This window comes from Martes martes (genome assembly GCF_963455335.1).
Source record: "Martes martes genome assembly, chromosome: 7".
NCBI classification, from domain to species: Eukaryota; Metazoa; Chordata; class Mammalia; order Carnivora; family Mustelidae; genus Martes; species Martes martes.
This window is the reverse complement of record NC_137894.1, coordinates 115,874,927-115,898,488: the sequence shown is the minus strand read 5'-3', so window position 1 is coordinate 115,898,488 and position 23,562 is coordinate 115,874,927. Positions and strand designations below refer to the sequence as shown.

At 38.3% G+C, this 23,562-nt stretch overlaps 1 protein-coding gene across 1 annotated transcript in view; it reads right to left on the bottom strand.

Moving 5' to 3' along the window:
- RPS6KA5 (ribosomal protein S6 kinase A5) overlaps nt 1–23,562 on the bottom strand; it is a 180,750-nt gene that overhangs the window by 118,348 nt on the left and 38,840 nt on the right. Inside the window, exon 2 of the mRNA XM_080809601.1 lies at nt 11,242–11,313. Within this exon, the coding sequence (XP_080665727.1) occupies nt 11,242–11,313 (72 nt within the window). The remainder of the gene's footprint in view (nt 1–11,241; nt 11,314–23,562) is intronic.

The window sequence follows — 23,562 nt, the reverse complement described above, 5'->3', positions numbered from 1 at the left end:
AAATTAACCAGGGCCATTTGACCCATTTGCTTAATTCCTTCAATGGTCAGAAACAGTAGTAGAGCTAATTCAGGAACAGAAATCGGCACATTTTCTCAGGGATGGTGACAGCATTGAATAAAGACTTAGTATGTACAAAGGTTGAAAGTAAAATAGTCACAGGATTAACCACCTGTAGGTACCATTTATGCATACTGCATCAGTTTGAGTAATTAAAGACTAACTGTACAATAATCTTCTAGATCAAAACTTTGTAAGTTTCAGAGAAAGCACTAAAACACTACATGCATTAAACCAACTCATAACTGCATATATGTAACTGGCTATGGCCAACTCCTGACTATCTCCATAAGGATGACCCATTTAAACCACAGGTGATTTCTTACTCCTGGTGCCAAATGACTTGAAAACCAAAGAATCTGGTCCAACAGGGAAGAAAAAGCTACAAAGGAAACCATGTCCAACTGTGAGGTCTAGACTTGGAAATGATTACCCAAGGATGGTATTACCAGAGAATTTCACTAAAAGAAAAATACACAAAAACAATAAATAAGAACAACTAAGAAGCACATTCATAAATCATTCTCTTTATACCTCAACAAACAAGCCATTTGCCTAGCTACACAGTTATATCTTAGTGGCCAGTGCGAATGATCATCTGTAGTAGACGTGAATGGTGGTCTACCAGATCACACTTTTGCAGGCTGGGGTACCCATACCCCAGCTGCTAATAGCCCACAATTGCCTCCCTCTGCCTCTGGAGAAAGGCCAAAGGTAGACAGAAGTCCCAATCTCACGTAGGAGGTTACATTACACGGTTCTATACCCTGCCCCCACCCAAGCAGCTTACAGTCAATGACTACCATAGGTACAAAGGCTTGCCTCCTCACTTTGGCTCCAAAACTTTCCATGGACTTGGCCTGAATCTAGACCCCAGCTTAGACCACATGCTGTTTAGGTTCTTCCCCTGTTACTTCTCCTTTCCTCACTCTCTCCTGAGAGCATCTTGCAATAAATCACATGTACCTAAGTCCCTAACCTGGGCTCTGCTTCTAGCAAACATGACTTAGGATAGTATCAGTAATAAATCAAATGTATTTGATTTGACAATTGTATTTACACTAGGGAGACAATGTCAACCAATATATGGAATCATTTTATGATTAAGGCATAAAACACTAAAACATTTAACCTCTACAATTTCCATAAACACTGTAGATTTATATGGAAGCATAAGGCACAGTGGGTATATACAGATACAAACTTGTTTGAATAACAATTTTGACATTTTAATGAATACATGCTTTGAAAAGTACTATTTTAATAGGGATACTTTCCAGACACTTAAGAGAATAAAGTGACAAATGATGACTGAGTCATCACACTTCATAGACAGTCTTACTCTAAGATTTGAACCAAATTTCCCCCCTCTATCATTTCACCAGTAAGTTGCCTAGTGCAATTTCTAGCACCCTCTAGTGGCAAATTACCCAAGAAAATTAGAAATGACTCATTTAATAAATAAAATGCGTTTCTAAAAATCCTGCAGTAAAAATTAAAAATAAAAACAGAAAAGGCTGTCCCGCTAGGGATGATTTTCAGAGAGTCTGGGACAATGAGACAATGGGACAATGAGTAAAGAATTACCAGAGTCACCATTTCAACAACAGCACTTAAGATTGAGTAACCAAAAGGTAAGTCTCTCTACTGGGTAAATAAGTCTTTCCATGGGACAGCTTGAAAGATCTGCCATTGATCAGATGTCAAAAAAAAAAAAAAAAAAATCCACACAGCAAGGAAAAAGTGACCTACTTATAAGGGTACCAGGGACTGAGGTAGGCATAAATGGTTGCTGCTCATCAGATATTCTTGGTGGCAAGGCACTGTGATTTCCTATATTCTGCTGGTACTCATTCCATGGTTTCATAAGCCCAGAAATAATTCTATATTAAATGAAGACCATATCCTTATTATTCAATTTGAAAGTTTGTATGCGAGATATATGTGTGTGTGTGTGTGTATGTGTGTGTATGTGTGTATATATATATATATATATATTTTTTTTTGTAATGCTCCCTACTCTACCCCCAGCACTCAAAACAGTACTTGCCTCTTGATAAATACATGTGAATGAATGAATCCCAAATGCAATGGGACTGAACTGAAAGTTTTTTTTTTTTAAGATGTTTATTTATTTGACAGACAGAGATCACAAGTAGGCAGAAAGGCAGGCAGAGAGAGATAGGAGGAAGCAGGCTTCCCTGCCGAGCAGAGAGCCCAATGCGGGGCTCGATCCCAGGACCCTGGGATCATGACCTGAGCTGAAGGCAGAGGCTTTAACCCACTGAGCCACCCAGGCGCCCCTGAACTGAAAGTTTTAAATAGAGAAGTGACAGGTCTAATTTTGTACTTAGGACGGACCACTCCAGTTGTAGTGTGGAGAACAGACCAGGAACAGTCAGCTGAAATCTGGCAGATCTGTGGTGGTTGTATTTCCCTCTTGCTGGACATATTTTAGGCTTTATCATAAAATACTTGTTCAGAAATAACATTCGCTTACGTATCAAGCTAAGCTGAGGCCTTGGTAATGCGTTATATTAGCTCTTTTAGAAGCTGGGCTTCTTTCCCTTTCAGTTACATAAACAGCTGAAGTTTATATAGCATTTACTATAGGTCAGGCACTCTAAATGTTTTATCACTCATTTTCTGTATATTATAGCATAAGAATGTCAACCTAAAGTACAGAAAGGGTGTTCAGAGGAGCGCCTGGGTGGCTCAGTCAGTTAAGCAACCAACTCTTGATTTCAGCTCAGGTCATGATCTCAAGGTCCTGAGACTGAGGCCTGCATCGGCCTCCATGCTGGGCATGGAGCCTGCTTAAGATCCTCTCTCCTTTTCCCTCTGCCCCTCCCCCTGACCTCCACCCCGTTCATGCACACATGCATTCTCCCTCTCTTCTCTCTCAAAAATAAAAAAGGTAACTTCAGTTGAAATTACTCCCAGATATGCTAACAGAGTGAACGACTATGTGAAAAATCTAGTTATCCCTACGAAGAAGTCCTAAATAATTTTCTTTTTCTCATTTAGGGTATAGCTTTACAGTGGCGTTTCCTATTCAATAAATAACCACAACTGAAGGTCATCTAGCAAGTGGCAATTCATACCTATTCTTCTATTAATCCTGTAACAACACTGGGAGGTAGGTGTTATTGACTTATGTCAACAGGGACTTAGGCTCTCAGGAGTTCAAGTGATTTACCCAAGGACCTCAAGTAGGTAATGGTAACCTCAAGATTCAAACCTGAATCGTGTATGGCATCCTGGCTACCCAAGTACTTCACAATTATGAATGCACCAAAACTGGAAGAGAAAATCAACACGGCTGCACCCTTTATGGTTGGTTATATGGCAAAAAAATTCTTTTTGGCATAATGGCAAAAAATCTCCAAAGTTCAGGATCATGTATGATGAACAAAGGAAATTCAAAGAGAATACTAAAATCTTTTAGCTAAGACTTACATCACGCTCCACTAAGCATCAGAAATACTAATCCACACAATGGGTACACTTAAAGACTCTCTTCACCTATACCTGGACACATGTCTCAGAGAAAGCAAATGGTTAAAAATAAAGCAGCAGAAGAGGAGAGCAATAAAAACAGAATCAGTACTCTCACAAACAATCCAAAATTCCATCATGAAACAAAATACAGCTGACTCTTGAACATGGGTTTGAACTACAAGGGTCCATTTATAAATGAATTATTTTAAATACAGTATAATACTATAAATGTATTTTCTCTTCCATATGATTTTCATAACATTTTCTCTAGCTTACTTTATTGTTAAATACACAGTGCATAATAAAACACACAAAATATGTGTTAATTGACCATTTACATTATCAGTAAGGCTTCCAATACAAGAGGGTATTAGTAGTTAAGTTTCTGGGCCATCTAAAGTTATATATACATGGGTTTTCAACTATGTGCACCCCTATACCCCACATTATTCAAGGGGCAAGTGTAATTCTAAAAGATGAATCAAAGCTATTTCCTGGACTTGGAAGTATCAATCTCAAGAATAATGCTAGAGATAAGAACATGAATTATATACTTGTTAAACTAAAATGCTTCATACTGTTACGAGCTATGGAGATGGGGCAGGGCAAGAGAGGTGGAAAAATACATAGGGATGATCCCAAGAGCTTATAATCTAAAACAAAAACAGCAGACATGAAGGAAAATTCAGAGAACCACTCAGTGCTATGTTCTCTACAAAGGATTTTCAGTGCTGCAGTTCAGATAATGAGTCAATCTGAGCAGGATTTAGACAGGCAGAAGAGAAGGGGAGCACTAGGATTATGGGAATAAGATAAAGCAGAGTAGCAGAATACGGGAAAGGATGCATAACTGTAGGGGAGTAAAAGAAAATTAACCAGACTAGAAAGTAGGTGGAATATCAGGGTAAACGGACAAAAAAGACAGCAGAAAACAGAGCTAAGCCTGAAAGCAAGGCAAGGCCTTGGATTTGAATTAATTAACTGCAAAAAAAAAAAAAAAAAAAAAAGAAAAAAAAGGCACTATAAGTTCCGAAATAGGATAATAGCACAATATGTTGAATTTTAATGAGGATGATTACCATTTACAACAGAATATATGTAAAATGCACAAAATGGAAGAGAGAACTTGCAGAAAGGCAGAACAGCTAGGGAAGCCCTAACAATAATCCATGTATAAGGTAATACGAGTGACGGCACTAGGAACAGAAAAGATCAATCCAAGGGTCATTGTGAAGGAAAAATCATAGGCTTTTGTGAGAAACAAGAAATAAAAAGAGAAAAAAATCAAAAATTACTTCCAAGTTTCTATCTGAGGAAACTGGTCAGTGACAGACCAACAGAAATAAGATAGCTGAAAAGAAAAATAATTCAACAGCTTGAATAAAAAAGATATTTTTATTTTTACTTTTTAAAAAGATTTTATTTATTTATTTGAGAGAGAAAGAGATAGTGAGCATGCACACAAGTGGGGGGAGGAGCAGAGGGAGAGGAATAAAGCAGACCCAACCCCCACTGAGCGCAGAGCCAATGCAGGGCTCAATCCCATGACCCTGAGATCATGACCTGAGCTGAAATTGAGAGTCCAACTGAGCCACCAAAGTGCCCCCAAAGAGAGATTTTTTAAATGAATATTACATGCATTTAAGTATGAGATCAAAAGCAAATCTTTGATATTGTAATATTCCATAAAGTCTTCAAGATATTGGATGAATAGCATTTTATATAGTTCAAAATACATAAAAATTAATTCATCAGAAGAATTTTCAGTTTCACTTCCAAAGAAAACCTGGCATGACACATAAAGACATCTGATGAGGCTTTTCTATTATTCTAAGTGGTGCTGGAAAAAATTATCTTAAAAAGGTAATGAAACTGAAGGATTAGTGGTGAAATTTCTGAATAAAAATTGAGATTTTATTATATTCATAAGAAAAGTTTCCACCTACTCCATTTAGTCATCAAAAATGTGATTTTAAATACAGAAATACCTACACTGACATCTTAGTTATTCTATGTTCTCATAAGAGCAAGCACACTGTCAGCTGACAAAAAGGAAAAGCAGTATCCACAGCTAACAACAGACCAAAAACACGACAGCGAAAAGGCATGAAATGAAAATGCCAAGGTAAAACATTACTGACAAAGTCTTTCCTCACCTTTGCAGAAATGTCTTAAGGACCTGTGATCACACCACTCAAAAAGCTGAGCTAGATAATGGGATAAAGTATTAATTGTGTTGAAAGAAAATGTATACCAAGTTTGATTTTATAAATTTGATATTAAAAATCTTACATGTTCGAAACTGGTGTCTAATTTTCCTTCCTCATATTCTCTTAGTGGTTTTTAGAATCAAAGTTATACTAGCCTCACACAATGAACTAGAAGAAGAATCCCACTTTTTCTATTCTCCAAAAGAGTTTGCGGAAGATTAGAATGATCTATGCCTTGAATATTTGGCAGAACTCATTCTTAAAACTGAATCAAGTGTTGTCCTGGCAGGAAGATTTTTACTTACCCATTTCTTTAACAGTTATAGGATATTAAGGTTTTCTATTCTTTCTTCAACTGGTTTGGAAATTTACACATTTCAAGATTTGTGAGTATGTTAAAGTTTGAGGAATAGTACACCTCAGAACACTAATTCCTATCAGCTCCCAAACTGTATGCAATTTTTGCCCAAAGATTCAGTTGTTGTTTTTTTTTAACCCCATGATTTCAACATTTCAACTACGGTTGTTTAGATTTTCTTTACCCACCAAACCTTTTTGCATCTCAGAAACTCTCCTGAGATTACTTTTTTTCTTCCTACATGAGATATGTTAGAAATTCTTGTGAGGATGTGTTGGTGGAAAACACACTCAGCTTTTGTATGTCTGAAGATGTCTGTTTTGCCCTCGCTTCTGAAAAACAGTTTGGTTGGGTATAGAATTCTAAATTGACAACTATTTTCTCCAGGCATTCTGCAGGTACTCTTCTTCTCTTCCAAGGCTTCTGTGGTTGCTGCTGAAAAGGTGTCTGTTTGTCTGATCATTGTTCTTCCTTCATAAATATATATAAATAAGTCTTTTTGTTCCAGCAGCTTTTAGGAAATCTCTCTGTCTCCGGTGCTCATCCCCTTCTCTATGATGTATTCATGTAAGACTTTCCATACATTTGTCTGCTTGGAAATTGTTCTGTTCCTTCAATCTGTGAATTCATATTTTCAGTCAATCTTAGTAAATTCTCAGTTACTACTCCTCCCCTCTTAGCTCCTTCTTGGATTCTGATTAGACAAATTTGTATCTTCTCTCTGTCTGCTACATCTTCATCTCCCTTTTATAAATGCCACCTCATTTTTCTCCATTTCATACTCTGTATATTTTCCTCAAATCCATCTCTCAATTTGCTAATTCTCTTTAGCTACATCTCATCTGCTAGTAAACCACCTATAAACTGAGTTTATAGTTTAAATTACTTTTCACTTTTAGAAGTACTATTGGTTCTCTTTCAAATCTGTCTGGTCATGTTGTAGCAAGTCTTTTTTCCTTAATATTAGCATCAAAGTTCTGTTTAATTTTAAAAACGAGATATACATATATATCATACTTCATGCCTAATAATTCCAACAGTCTCTGCAGGTCTAATTTTGCTATGTGTTGTTTCTATTTTTTTCACTCATGGTGACTTGCTTCTTAGATGCTTGTGATCATTGGCAATTAAGATCATGTCTATAAAACTTCTTTATGGTCTAAGTAAAAGTTCATTCTTCCAAAGAGGATTTATATTTGCTTTTCCTAGGCACTTGGGAATACTACCAACTCGGTATGTAAACTAAATTCTTACCTATTTTTTGTTCTTTGGGATCATACAAATGTGTACAAATTCAAGATGCAAACCTGCACAATGCCTGCCTTATGTTTTGAATGCTCAGGGAAGGCTTTTGTTTATTTTTTTATTCTCTTCACCCAGAACCAATGCTGAGGCAGAAGAATTTTCTCTGCAGCTCCCTTTGCGGGGTGGATTTTCTTATTTAGTCTTCTGCATAGCAGTAGCCTTCTCTACCTCTCAGGAGTCAGATGACATCTCTCAGATATGAAGCATGAAAATGTGAACTCTAAAGAACTAGCTCACAATTCATTGGTAGAATTTCCTAGAATAACCTCTGCCTTCAGGGGGCTTATATAGTCTCTAGATTTCTACTCCCACTTTCTTTCTGAATTCTAAGGATTTTCCTTATTCTTACCAGCTGACCTATACCATCGAGTAGACTTTCTTTAGAGGCATTTTATCCAGCACTTTAGGGGTTTAAAAATGAGGGGGATTTTCCAGAATATGCAAGCTGTCATCTTATCAGAAAGAGAACATACACTGCCTTTCTATTTCTACTTATGTATTTGGAATATACTGCCAAATATAAAATTGACAGATCAAGGAACAGAATCCGTTTCATGGCTTTTGTTACATGCTATAAAATTCAGTGATGAAAATTAATTAATATTACATCTTAATAGTGGCTTGAGAAGATTTATAGATTCCACAACTATTTTGCTTCAGAGAAGTTATCTAATAATATTAAATAAAAGTTTTTTGGTTTTGATGATATCTGGAATAAAACATGATCTTAGTCTGATTTTTATAACTTATCTTCTCAAAGAACAGCTACAAATGTTGGTAAGGATGCAGAGAAACTGAAACCCTCACACACCGCTAGTGGAATGTAAAATGGTGTGTCCATTTAGAAAAGAATCCATAGTTCTTCAAGAAATTAAGCATCAAATTATCATTTGAAATGGCAATTCAGTACTAATATATGACCAAGAAAAATTAGAAGTTATGTTCACCCAAAAACTCATACATGGATGCTCAGAGCAGCGTTGTTCGTCATAGCTAAAAGGGAAAAACAACCCAGCAACTGATGAACAGATAAACAAGATGTGGTTTATCCATACAGTGGGTTATTATTTAGTCATAAAAAGGAAAGAAGCAGTGATCCATGCTACAAGGTGGATTCAGCTAGAAAATATTATGCTAAGTGAGAGAAGCCAGACACAAAAGGCCACATGACTCAATTAATGAATGTCCACAATAGGCAAATAAAAAGATACAGAAAGTAGTTTTAGTGGTTGTTTAGAGCTGGGAGGATGGTGAATCTTGCGAGATAATAGATAAAGGCTTCACAGTTTCTTTTTGAGGTAAGGAAAATGTTCTAAAATCGGTTGTGGTGATGATTGCACAACTCTGTAAATATACTAAAGCCACTGATTTGTACACTTTAAATGGATGAACAAAAAGGCATGTGATTACACACTGCAATAAGGCTATTAGAATAAAAACCATGCAGATAAAACAAATTCTGTGGCTACACCATAAATTGACCTGAAAAATCCTTTGACAAGACAGCACAAGCACTATTTCTAAGGAAATCCAGTCTCCGTACGATTGTGACCCTTCTTCTCCTTTGAGTCGATACTGCCTTTGAAAGAGGAAGCAAACATAAGGACAAAATACATTATTTTGGTATTCTGAAAGCATGATTTCTTAGGGATACGGTAGGATGAGGCTAGTTTGCTCTAAAAATACATGTTTACAAATGATCTGAAGGAGGGAATGCACAGTAAAATCTCCCAAGCTGACAATTATATGATGCTCTTCCTGACAATAAGACACTTAGTTGATGAAAATAAATCACAGGGCTTGTTCGCGGACAGCTGGAGAAGCCGGCTCCACACGATATGCTGAGGTACTCAGGAAGATGACGAAGAGCTTGCATGGCAAGGCCCTAGGCATGAAGGCTCAACACCAGATGACCTAAAGACAAATTACATGTGCATGAATATGGGAGGCCTGGGACCGATTCTGGAAGCTGAGAGAAAGGATTTTTCTCCTGCTAGAAGGCTTGGTCCTGCGGAAAGTATGGGCAGATCCTCTCATATGGACAGCGGCAATCCCTCCTGTCAGGGGCTGCGAATCTAGAAAGGAATACAGGCCCGTGAGGGCGTGAAGCTAAACTCTACTGGGGAAGAAGAATGTTCTTTCCTCTGAGGCTCTCTCCCTGCTTCTGGGGAAAGAGACAACAGGCCTGCTGAGGATGGGGGGAAAAATGAAAATCCTCCTTTTCACTTCCACCGGGAGGATGGAAAATAAGAGTGTCCAGTTCTCACCACGGTGTAACCGCACAGCATCACACTCCAGAGGGACAGCTGAGGAGAGGAGGTGCGCTCCTGGCAAGACCCGCTATGGGACCAGTGGGCCTGCTGCAAAACCGAAGTTGTGGGGTGCCTTGTTCACGAGTCATTTAGAATCTCGCAACAGTGACCACAGAGCACTACAGCTACCACGGGCCCCTTCCAAATGTGGGGATCAGTGCAACCACACGGGCCATACCCCCCAGAGGCCGTGCCTCTTGAGCAGCAAGAACAGCAGCAGCAAAAACTCAGGAGACACAGAGGAAAACCAAGATCATCGAAAATCCCAACACCCAAGACCGTTACCATTTTGGTGTATATTCCAGAGGATTTTACATAAACGCCTAGACTGCTGGCCCTGGAACAACATAGGTTTGAACTGCACAGGTCCACTTATATATGGAAATTTCTGGAAAAATACAGGACTGCAAATATATTTCCTATTTCTTATTTTCTTTTTTTTTTTTTAAGATTTTATTTATTTATTTGACAGACAGAGATCACAAGTAGGCAGACAGGCAGGCAGAGAGAGAGAGAGAGGAGGAAGCAGGCCCCCTGCTGAGCAGAGAGCCCGATGTGGGGCTCGATCCCAGGACCTTGGGATCATGACCCGAGCCAAAGGCAGAGGCTTTAACCCACTGAGCCACTCAGGTGCCCCTCTTATTATTTTCTTAATAACATTTTCTTTTTTCTAGCTTTCTATATTGTACAAATACAGTATAGAGTACACATAACATATAAAATATGTGTTAATTGACTGTTTATGTTATCAGTAAGGCTTCCAGTCAATAGGACACTATTAGTAGTTAAGTTTGGGGGGAATCAAAAGTTACCCACAGATTTCCAGCAGTGCAGGGGACTGCTGCCCGTAACTCCCTGCATTGTTCAAGGGTCAAGTGTACGTGGAGACACTGATTCATACCATTTTTTATTTCACAGAAATGGTATACTGTACATTCTCTTCTGTAGCTTTTTTTTTTTAATTTATTAAAGTATGGAGAACTTTCAAAAATCTTAAATACAGATCATCTCATTCCAACTGTATGGATCACACAACATAAAGATTCATGTTCCATTTAATCAAGCTCATATTGTTAAGGCTTCTGAGGGTCTTAGGATATTCCATTATTAAACACGATGACCACTGGATATGAATAAAGTGGAGTGAGGACGGAATGAGTTAATCAGAATAAAGTGATTTCACGGAGTACTTGGCAAGTCACAGGCTCTCTATAAATGTTAGTGATTTTAGTATTGTGTCCTATATAAAGATTGAACTAATTTACATTCCCAACAGCAGGGTAAAAGAAATTGGTTTTCCTAAATCCTTGCCAATTCTTCCAAATTTTCCCTTTTGTATTTCTTCTATGAATCACTTGTTCGTGTTCTTTGACAGTTCTCCTATTGGATTTCTTATGCTTTTAAATTTTTAACTGACTTCCATATTGAGGATATGAGTCCTTTGTTGTAAGATAACAAACAATTTTTTTAGTTTAAAAATTTTTTAAAGACTTACCTCCAGTTCCTAGGACTTTGAGGAGCTCAAAATTTTCAATCCCCACCTTCTCGGCATGTCCTGTTAAATTAGCTAAAAAAAGAAAGAGAAAAAAGAAATAATTAAGGCAATCAGTAACAAGAGGGGGCCCATAGGGGCTTCTTAAATACCAGCAATGTTTTATTACTTGACTTTGGTGGTTAAGCCAGGGTTCACTTTATAACTATTTGTTAAACTATACAGCTATGTTTTGTGCAATTTTCTGTGTGTTATATATTACAGGAAAACTTTTTAAGAATTTAGTAGCTATATATCATTTGTACCTAAAGTTAACATAAAAATGAGGTGTTAAGAGACTACTGATCAAGATAATCTGAAAATAAGCACAAATTCCACTATGTAGCTAGATATGCAGTACAAAGAAAACTGGAGAGATTTAGACAACATATTCATATATTTAACAAATATTTATTGAGTGTCCACTAAATACATCCCCAGCATCTAAGCTGGATTCTACTTTCGTTTCCTTCTTTTTTTTTTTTTTAAAGATTTATTTTATTTGATTATTTTAGAGAGAGAGTGAGCACAAGCAGAAGGAGAGGTAGTGGGGGAGGATCTCCAGCAGACTCCACACTAAGCACAGAGCCCAATGTGGGACTCGATCTCACAACCCTGAGATATGACCTGAGACAAAATCAAGAGAGACGTTCAACCGACTGAGCCACCCAGGCACCCCTCTACTCCCATTTCTGCCACTATGCCCCTGCACATGATTTAGCCTGCATTGGTCATTTAACTACCCTGTGTCTCAGTTCTCTCATCTCTGAAATGAAAGCACTGGTCTCAATAAACTCTAAGATCCCTGCTAGCTCTAAAATTTGTTTAAAAAGTATAAACTCTTTAAAAACATATTCTGTCCTAAATAAACAAAATTAGGATATCGTATGAAGGAGTATTTTCCAAAGTATATTCCTTTGATTCTGGTCTTATCCTACAAGATGTTAATAGATGTTATATTTGGGTGGAAAACATGCTTTCAAGTCAAATAAACTTGAAGTGGTTGGCTTAAACAAAGTTAATCGGGTTGCTTTACTGCTGAACTGCACAGATGAAAATCTGCATGGGAATCTTCAAAACTGAAATACTGTACGTGTCAAATTTATTGGATCACAAAATTACTTTTTATGGTAATACCCATTAATATTATGTGAACCATCATTCTGTAGATGTGGTTAAGGCAGGCTTGGCCCAAATCCTAGTTCTACCACTTAAAAGCCATGTGACCTTACATAAATTACTTAACTTTTCCATGTCTCAGGTCCCCTCTAATATAAAGGTATAAAATGAGGATAATAAAAATAACTGCCCTCAGAGCATACTGATGTCTGCAATTTGCTTTGAAATGCATTAAAAAAATAGGATGGATTAATGGATAAATATAGGTATGGCTAGATACGTGATACCGCAAATAGATAAAATGTTAATTACAGAATCTAGATAGTGAGTGTAAGAGTGTTCAACATGTCGTTCTTCCAAATTCTCTATTTGAAAATATCCATAATAAAATGGCTGAAAATAAAATAATACCTACCTCATAGGGTTGTGATGAGGATTCATTGAGTTAAATCTGTACAGAGATTGCTATGCCACTAAGCATTATTTTAAGTGTTTGTAAATAAACAATGCCCTGGGTCTACAACTTCAAGAAAAACAGACCCAACTAGGAACTTCTAGAATTAAAAGTTTCAGAGGGATAAGTGATTTCGGTGTCCTTCCAAAGTTTAACTAAATGAATAATTAAAATTTTTTAAAATTACGGTCAAAAGCTCATAACATAAAATTTCCCATCTTAGCAATTTTTAAGTGTATAATACAGTGGTGTTAATTATATGTTTACAACATATATGTTTACAACAGATCTCTGGAACTTTTTTAATTTTGCAAAACAAACTCTATACCCATTGAATTTAATCTATTAACAATTTAATGTAATTGTTGAGATGGTTGGATTTGGGTCAACCATTTTATTTTCTTATTTGTTTCCAACTTGTTTTTTTCTTTTTTCTTCTTTTTAAAGTTTTATTTATTTAAATAATCTCTACATCTGATATGGGGCTCGAACTCATGACCCCAAGATTGAGTCACATGCTCTTCCAACCAAGCCAGCCAGCCACCCCTTAACTTGTCTTTTCTATTGTTTGTTCCCATGTTCCTACTTTTCCAACTTAAAACAACAAAAACAACAACAACAAAATACCATTTAAATGCTTTTTCGGATTTCATTTCAATTTTCACATTGGGATTTTAGCTCTACTTCTTTGCATTATTAGAGTAGTTGTTGCCCTAAGGATTATAGTATACATCTTTAATTACTCACAGTCCTCTTATAATACTGTACCATTTCCCCAAAAATAAAGAAACTTTGCAATCATTCTTCATGGAATACAGATACATATTAAATGGAGTTAGTATCTTCTAAATATGCTATATATGTACAACTTATATGATTTATAAAGAAAATAAGAGGAAAGACAGAGGCTTTCCCATTTCTATAGGTATTTATCATTTTTGATCATCTTTTTTATCTTTTCAAGGATCCTAAATTTTATCAGGTACAAGTTTTTCTCAGCCTTGAAGAACTTCCTTTGACATTGCCTGTAGTGCAGAATTCTCAAGTTTTCTTTTATCTGAAAAAGTCTTTGCCTTCATTTAAATTTTTTCATTGAGGTACAGTCCATAAAACTTCCCCTTTTAAAGGGTACACATCTGTGGTTTTTAGTCTACTCCCAGTTGTGTCACTGGCACCACTAATTCTGGAATCCTCTTCATTTCTGAAGGATACTACCCTTTGATAAAGAATTCTGGGAGGACAGGCCTTTTTTTTCCCTCCAGCACTTTTAAACATTTTCTTTCACTCTCTTTCGGCCTCTGTGGTTTCTGAGGTAAAGTCAGTCATTAAATGGATCATTGCTCCTCTATTTGAAATGTTATCATTTTTCTCTTACTGCTTTCAACATCTGCTCTTTATCCTTGGCTTTGTAAAGTATTGCCATGATGTGTACCGATGTGGACTTCTTTGGGTTCAGTCAGCCTGGTATTCACTGGTACCTTGTATCTGTCAGTTTGTTTTTCATCAAATTTGGGGAATTTCTGCTTTAACTTTCCTTTTTTTTTTTTTTAAAGATTTTATTTATTTGACAGACAGAGATCATAAGTAGGCAGAGAGGCAGGCATAGAGAGAGGGAAGCAGGCTCCCTGCTGAGCAGAGAGCCTGATGTGGGGCTCGTTGAGCCCAGGACCCTGGGACCATGACCTGAGCTGAAAGCAGAGGCTTTAACCCACTGAGCCACCCAGGTGCCCCTCTGCTTTAACTTTTCAAAATTTTTTTTTCTATCCCATTCTCTCTGTCCTCTGAGATTCCATTTCCATGCATGTTAGATTGTTTAATACAACCTAAAAGGTCCCTGAAACTGTTCATTTTTTGCTCCAATGTTTTCTCTCTGTTCTTCAAATTAATTTCTATTGCTCTATCTTCAAGTTCATGTACTTTTCTTTCTGCACCTCTACTCAGCTGTTAAATCCATCTACTGAATTTTTATTTTAACTATTGTATCTTCTAATTCTAGAACTTCCATTTTGTTCTTTTCCACTGTTTCTATTTATTCTTGTTTTGTTACTCACCAAAAACATGACATTTTATTTCACTGGGCATATTATAACAGCTGCTTTAAAACTTTTGTCTGCTACCGCCCTAATATCCCATTCATCTCAGGGCAGGACTCAGCTGATTATCTTCCTCTTCGGATATGTTCCATGTTCTGGATTCTCCATACATAGGGTAATTATGGCTTGCAGAAATGTTAATTTGTGAAGACTATGAAATTGTCATTTTTTTTCTCCAGTGAGAGTTGTTTCTTTTCTTTAGCTGGCAAATATCTTGGGTTGGCCTGAACTGTCAACTCTTCTTCTTAGGCGGCAGCTCCAGTCCAGTTCAGATTTTTCTGTCTTTAGCTGAGCTATTCTGGTCTGTTGTACGCATGCATGGCTCCAAGGTCAGTAAGAGATGTGAGCTCACAAAGGACTCCCCCTCCTCTGGCTCTTCTTCTTCTGGGATTTCTCTACTATCTTCAGTGATCAGGGCTCTCTGGTTTCAGTTTTCTAGTCTCCCTGGCCAGAGAAACTATTGTTTTTCCACCAGAGTCCAGAGCACAGACTGTACTTAGCCTGAAGCTAAAATCAGTGAAAAGGCGAAGTTACTCCTTATAGCTCTCTTCCTTCCCTCCTCCAAATATGTACTCCCCAGTAGAGCCTATCTGCTTCTGTCCACTTCCAAGTGCCTTAAATAGTTGCTTTTTATATTAAATCCAGGTTTTACAGTTGTTTTCTGCAAAGGAATTCTCCAGGAGGGGGTCTTTTCCGAAATTACATGAAACAAAAGTCTTCCCGAATACAGTCAACAGGATGAAAGGGAGAATACGCCACCCCCAATATGCCACTACAGCATGCTGATTCTTTTGAAATAAAGTTACTTAAGAAACAGCCAGACAGAGAAGGACACTGACCTCCTTTGCCCCTCATCCTGAAAGCAGGAAACAAGTCTCTCATTTGAAAGGTATCCTCCCTGTACCAGGAGAGTAGCAGGCATCTTTATTACCAGAAATAGAGGATTTAGGGCCCAGAAAGCTATATAAACAAACTTTGTTACTTCCTTACTAATTTGCTATCTCAAACACAAACACTTCAGTCTTACCAATTTATCACAAAGCTAACTTTGGTGACTTCTTTGAGTCTCATATTTCTATAGGCTCCTGGACATACAAAATTAAATGTTTTCCCCCCCGGTTAATTTGTGTTATGCCAATTTAATTATTAGGCCAGCCAAAGAACCTAGGAGAAAAGGAGGGAAAGGTTCTTTTCCCCTGCAATTACAAAGTTTCTACTTTAATGGCTACCCTAGCAAGTTAACTTCAAAGAATAAAATAAAATGAAAAAGGTGATCTGATAGAAGCTCATCTCAGGGGTCTTCAATTTAATACCCAATAATTCTTTTACGTTATATCCGTTAGGCAAAGTGAGTAATCAGACATATGGAAACAGATCAGTAGGAAACTCTACCAATATTCAGGCATGGGGGAGAAATTTATTAGTTATAAAGATCTCTTTCATTGTGTTAACAACAAAACACATAAAAACAAATGGCAAATAGGATTACTGTATAGAATCTTCAGCACTGACAAGCACATATTCGAGCCTATGAGTCTAGGTGTCTAAATCGTTCTCATTTCTGTGCTATCACTTGTTATAATAAGTAGAAGCCTTTGAACATTAAAGTCTAAAAATAAAGTACATTTCTCTTAATTAAATTGTTAACCTCAGATTAAGAGCTCAAACTTCCCGGCAACAGCACCAACATTCATTAGAACAAGACTTAAAATATTTACATACTGTGTTTCACCCTGGAGGTGAAGTAAACATCAGCCAATTACAGAAATCTGCATTTCTGAGTCATTACATGCGGGAGCGAAGTCCAAAATGTACACTGATCAGATGCTGAGAAGCTACTCCATGCCAGGGGCCAGACTGTACCAGAAATAAGCCTTTACAACTGAGAGACAGGATCATCCATTGTTTTCCTTCCTATGTGAAAATAAATGCCACTTTATTGTGGTTGCAGGAGCTCCTTTTCCTGGGCCAGCCAGCCTCTGCCCACCTTACCCTCCCGCCTAGTTCTCTCCACAGGTAAGAGAAGTTACTAACCTAATTATGCAGGAATCCAAAATCCTGATTGGGCACAGTTAGCAGGAAGGGCAGAGGGGGGCAGGGTGTGTCACTGTGTCAAAATAACAGTCTCCACACAGGGTCTGTGTTCCTGCCTCAAACTCTTGGGCTGGCCTGAGCCATGGCGGACCAACGGCCATTCTCTTGCACTTCCCCTTCACTCTCCAGATGTCCCTCCTTTCCCACAGCTTCACCTCCCACGGGGGCCATTACCCAAGGCTTCAGTTCCCCGCAGTTCGATAGCCGCCAGGGGCAGAGGACCCTCCTTTTGCTGCGCCCTCAGAAGGTCACGCTGTGTTACAAAGCCTGCACATCACTCACCTCCACTCATCGTGAAAGCATTTTATTATCTCACTTCATCACAAGAAGGGTGAGGTCAGTATGGTATGATAGTCTGAGAGAGAGAGAGTATATTCACACTTTCATTACAGTATATGTTTGACTGTCCTGATCATAATTGTTGTTAATCTCTTACTGTGGCTAATTCATCAATCAAATTTTTTTATAGGTATGTATGTATGTCTAGGAAAATGCATAGTATATTGATGTTTGGTACTATACGTGGTTTCAGGCACCTGCTGGGGGTCTTAGAACGTTTCTCCCGAGGATAAGGTGGGGCAACTACTGTATACAGCAGTCAACAAAGCAGAGCCAGAGGTTCCTCTGGGACTGGGTGTTCACTTACTTGTTTGTTCTCCCCTCCAACCTTCTAATTCACACACCTCCGTATGCTGGTCCTAAATGGTGATCAGATGAGGTTGAGAGGGAAGCAGGAGGCCTGACTTGGGCCTTAAGCCTGAACTACTTGCACCAAGGCACTTTCAAGGAGAGTTCTACACGGATGTGCTGGTGGTTTGCAGCCTTTATTCACGTGGCCCTCTTGAGTTCCATGGGCTACTGTTTCTTGCAGATGGTCCCCTCATGACTCTGGCGGTAAGAGTTTATTGGCTGGGCAGAGTTTGGGAATTTCTGGATTTCTGGCTAGAATGAAGCAGCACCAAAACCTTACTCTCAACTCCTAATTCCCAACTAAAAGGATAAACTCCTTCCCACAGAAACAAGGCCTTATGAAAACTCTTCACAAATTTATAAAATAATACCAAAGAATATCAACAAACATAAGACTAGAGCTATTTAGTTGGTACATAATAGTACTGTCACGTCAATTGTTCTATCTGGCAGCTATTGTCATGCCTACACCCCTTGAGTTGTTAAATATTAGTAAGCGTGGATTAAAACAAAGAAAATGTTTTTTAAACTTTTCAAGGTCTATGTTAGGCCTATCTCTACAATTAATCAGCTCAAATATTCTCCTCTCATCAAAAGCATTTATAGTTTTTTACATCAACACATTATTAAGTTTATTCATTTCAAAAAGATAGGTATGAAGAGTTGTAATGCTTTCCTAAAGCAGTTTTTACTAATTTTTTTCTTATTAAAATATTAGAAACTACCCCATTGAAAATCATTTACTTCTTTATTGGTGTTATTATCCTAGAATGTGTTCTTCCTGGTTAGGGAATCACTTTTAAAGTTGAATTTCACAAATTCTTTTATAAGAAGTCAATGGATCTTTTTAAAATGTTTGCCAAAACTCAAATGAATTTCAATGTTTAACAGGTTCTCTTTAGAAAACAGTTCGAATTATTAATAGCTCTTAAAGGAAAAATCTTGTCTTACACAATGAATATAAAGTACTTGGTTTTTTAACACTACAACTGGATTCCTTTGGCTCCTCAAATAATATGGTTATGTGCTATGTAGAAAAATATGGCCAATATAATTTTTTAAATAAGAAATTTAGAAAAACCAGGTAATTGTCTTTTCTCCCAAATTTAAATAGTTTTGTTGCTTGTTCTACTATTATTATAAAATAATCCTGGTTTGTGGCTTAAAAAAAATAGATAATATAAATAGGCCTAAAGTAGACCTTGAAAACCTCCCATATCCCCACCAAAGATTACAATTGTTATTCCTTGATGTTTTCTCCCAGGATTTGAGCCATAAATCTATGAGTGATAAATGGCTTCTTAGCCAACTTTCTAGGCAATTCTACCGTCAAAGGTAATTTGTAATGCATATTATCTATGACCATTTCTTTTAAGTTGATATGTTTAAGTCAGAACTTCCCAACCTCATGGAGGAAAACAATCAGGAAAAACACATTTTTCATTCTGTTACCATAGTTTCTGCAAAGCTGCACAAATGTAATTGCTCAGAGCATGTGCTGAAATCATTTGATTAGATCCAATAATTCACTTGTATTAAAGCTAAGAAAAGGTTTAATTTAAAGCACTTTTACAATTAAAGTAGAAATAAAGAAGAATAGTACTTCTGAGGCCATTTCAAGTAAGTTGTTAGCATATGACTGAGGTACTCATATGCCAGATTTCATTCAATGGATTAATCATTTATTAAACTTGCAATAAGCTACAAGAAATGTAATTTATTAGAAAGGATTATGGAGTCTATGGACAAGAAGGGGAATATCATTATCACGTAAAACTACTTAAAAATGCTCACTGAGAATACAAGTTCTCATTTACTCATTGAACAAATACTCACTGGGTACCTATGAACACCTGAGCCAGCTGCTAGGTCTTTAAGAAACAGGATTTGAAAATGTGAGAAAGGCTAGGGGCTTCTGGGCTAGAAGAATATGGGGAGCAAAATCACAAGTTGGAATAAGTACTTTCCTAGTACAGAAGAAAGAGGATTGTCCTAATTAACTATGATGGGTTTATGTGGGAAAAACAGTAAAAGTACTACATCAAATGGGTACACGAAACTAGCTGATTCAAAACCTAGAATGCCAGGGGTGCCTGGGTGGCTCAGTGGGTTAAAGCCTCTGCCTTCGGCTCGGGTCATGATCCTGGGGTCCTGGGATCGAGCCCCCCGTGGGGGCTCTCTGCTCGGCAGGGAGCCTGCTTCCCCCTCTGGCTCTCTGCCTGCCTCTCTGCCTGCTTGTGATCTCTGTCTGTCAAATAAATACATAAAATCTTAAAAAACAAAACAAAACAAGAACAAAAAAAAACCTAGAACGCCAGACTAATTAGTTTGACTTGAATCCATAAGCGGTAATGGCTCCTGACAAGGTTTTAGAGAATTACATTGGCAATAGTGTGCTATGTGGACGGCAGCAAGGAAAGAGGAGAGCTAAAAGGGGGAGAGGTTAATGCAATCAACTAGATGTGTGTTAACAAGAATCTGGTCTGAGTAGAAACTAGAATAAAGAGGAAAGAATGAGCCTAAGAATCACTGCAATATCCAGTTCAAGAAACACGTGCTGAACAACTGACTTGGGTGCTGAGACCACAAAAGCAAATAGGGCAGGGTCCCTACTTTCAAAGATAAATAAATTGAACTTTGTTTCTCCCCCTCCCCCACTGGCCCCATATCTAAAGTATAAGAAATGGAGTCCCCAGGGTGGCTCAGTCAGTGTCCAACTCTTGATTTCAGCTCAGGTTATGATCTCAGGGTTCTGAGATTGAGCCCCACCTGGGGCTTCCGGCACAGTGTGGAGTCTGCTTCTTTCCCTCTCCTTCTCCTCCCACTTGCACATGCGTACTCTCTCTTGCTCAAATAAATAAATCTTAAAAAAAAAAAAAAGTACAAGAAATGAAAGTCTGGTAAATGGTAATGTTACTAATGAATTTTGTTGAAAGGGGAAGTTGAAAGGGAAGATTGAAAAGGGAAGTTTTGGGGTTTCAACACTGATTTTAGAGTGATGGCAGGGCATCCCAAAAAGGCTGCCGTGTAGACAGTTCTAGACAAGGAACTGAAGTTTGGCAGCATGCTGATGGGGTTTAGAACATACTACCTGCCAAACACAGCCCCTTGGCATACTGAATATTTTAAACTGAAGGAACCTTCAGCAGCCTTCCATTTTTTAGCACCTTCACTATTAAAGGAAGGAGTTTTGACCTCCACCTGAAGCAAGTCATAACACTTTCCTACGAGACGTCCCCTTGCCAGGCCCAGAGAAAGGAGCATCCCTATTTTTGTAGACAGGGGACACAGGGAAGAGTCTGAACAAACAGGTCTCTTGCTAGTAAGTTTCTCCCAGGTTACTACACTTATCTCATACCTTTGCCCTCTCATACCCCTGTTCTACGACCTTCCATGCCATCAAACCTAACATGAAAATGCTAAGTTTATGTCTCCTGGGTTTTCATTTCCTTATGAAGCCTCCCATGTCACATACAATTTGCTACATAAATGTACATGCTTTTCTCTTGTTCATTTGTCTTTTGTTACAGGGATCCCAGAGAACTTTGAAGGGCAGAGGAGAAAAAAACTTATTAGAAGAGCAAACACTTTAAGAAGAAAGCCCTTGGGAGACAACACAGAAAGAAGGGCAAGTCTTGATGAAAACCAGGAGTGAGGATGTAGGAAGAAAAGAGCCAGAGAAAAAGTGAAAAAAATGAACAGTGTATAGAATCCAAAGAAAGAATGCCCCCCCAAAACCCTGCATTACCAATGCAGTCAAACATGGTACAATGGGAAATATTTATCTGGTCTTTGTCCAGGTTCCCAGCACACAGCACCTTGAAGCTTCGGACTGTCAAGAGTGGTAACAGTGTCTTTTGTATGCCAAGAAGAGTGGGGGCTAGCTTCACGATGGGGGTTGGCTGCTAGAAAGACCTAGGACTTTCAGCCCCACCCTCCCTCTGCCTCCTCCCTGGAAGGGAGAGAGGCTAGAGATTAAGTTAATCACCAATGGCCAATGATTTAACTAGTCATGCCTATATCAAGAAACCTCCAGAAAAACCCCTGAACAGTGGATCGGAGAAGCTCAGGTTGCAGGACACACAGAGGTGCTGGGATGGTGGCGCTCCCTGAGAGAGCAGGAAGTTCCACATTCCCCTCCCGCACCCCAACTACCCAAACTTTGCCCTAAGAATCTCTTCCATTTGACTGTTCCTGAGTCATAGGTTTTATCCTCAAGTCAAGGCTGGGAGGTCAGGGTATATGGATGGAGACAGATAAACAAAACAACATCCTTAAAAACAATGGATACAGATAATTCTATTTAAGCATATGAAAGGAAGGAAGGAATAGAGTGAAAATGGGAAAGAATCATATGAAATATTTTTCCAATTTAGCAGTCAGATGAGAGAGAAGGTCGGAAGTGATAAATAATGGGGTCCAGGATAGAAAGGGTTAGAGAAAAGGACTAAGAGACAGAGTGAAGAATAAGGAGATATAAAGGATGGGAAAAAAGATTATATATAGCCTTTCTACTGGACACAAATGGTCTCCGAAGGGAGTACCAGAGAAGCAGTGCACTGAAGTAAGAGTAAAACGCCTCAGAAACCAGCTTGGCTAAAATGTACAGGGGGATGAAATGAGAGCTATACAAAGTCACCTTATGAGATAAAAATCAGTATAAGCAGCACAGAACTTGAACTATGCTAATCAAAAGAACTAAAATATTTAAAGAATGGATAACAAAAGATAGACCAGAAAAAAATGAAAACTAAAAAACAGAATGCCAAGTTGGGTAATGTGTTTCTAGCACTTTTCAAGGGACATTCTGATTACCAGCTTCAAACATCAGGTCCCTAGGAAGCTACACCCCTATCCCAAAGATGGCCTTACTAAGCCTTTCACTCACAGAGCACACAGCCAACTCCCGTTTTCCTAAGGCCATATTCACCCAGCAACCCAATTTTGACTCGAGACCCTCACCCCAAAGGAAAAAATGCACTAATCAAGCAAACGCAAGTGTTTGGTGTGGTTGCTTCTACGTCCCATTCTGAAGTGGTAAGGTGTCATTTGGGTTGATGAATCAGTCTTCTGAGATTGTAATCACAGCTATATGCATGAAATCAGAGCATGAAGAGGAAACGCAATTAACAGAATGATCCAGCATTGAACCCTGTTTGTCACTATCGAGGAACACCTCATTAAGAGCAGTATCTACAAGACACTGCAGCCGTGTACTGTGACCTTGTCAATGGTTTTGTGACTGTTTTCATCTTGGAAGAAAAGGAGAACAATTACAGAAAGCAGCACTGTGAGATTCAACTGTGAGTGCAATAGGAAGTAGGGAAAGAGCTCGCTGCAGCTGAAACCGAAATAATTAAACCACAATTTATTATACATCTGTGAGCTATAGAACATCAGCTTAGAAAGCTTAAACACCACAGTCCTGCCACAAAAAACACTTATCCAACTTTCAGGCACTTTCCAGGGTTGTCTTCCTCTCTGAGACATTATCTCATCAATTCAAAAATAAGGGGGGGCGGAACAAAGCCTAACGAGTTAATAAAAAAGTTCCCATTTTTGGTAAAGAAAGGAGTTCCAGTCCTGGCTCAAATTCCCTATTCTTCAGCAATTAGTTTTCCCTTCCCCTTTCTAGCACCTTCACCATTAAAGAAATCAACATTGACGTCTAATTTCCAAAGTACTGGTGTGGATAAGATCATGGCACAATACTGTAGACATTTTCCTCTTTCTATTTTTAATTAATAAACTATTTTATAATGAGACAGAGGTGGTGTGCTGAGGCTGCAGGGGGGGGGGGGGGTTGCATGCAGGGCTTCCTGCTGACGAGAGAAT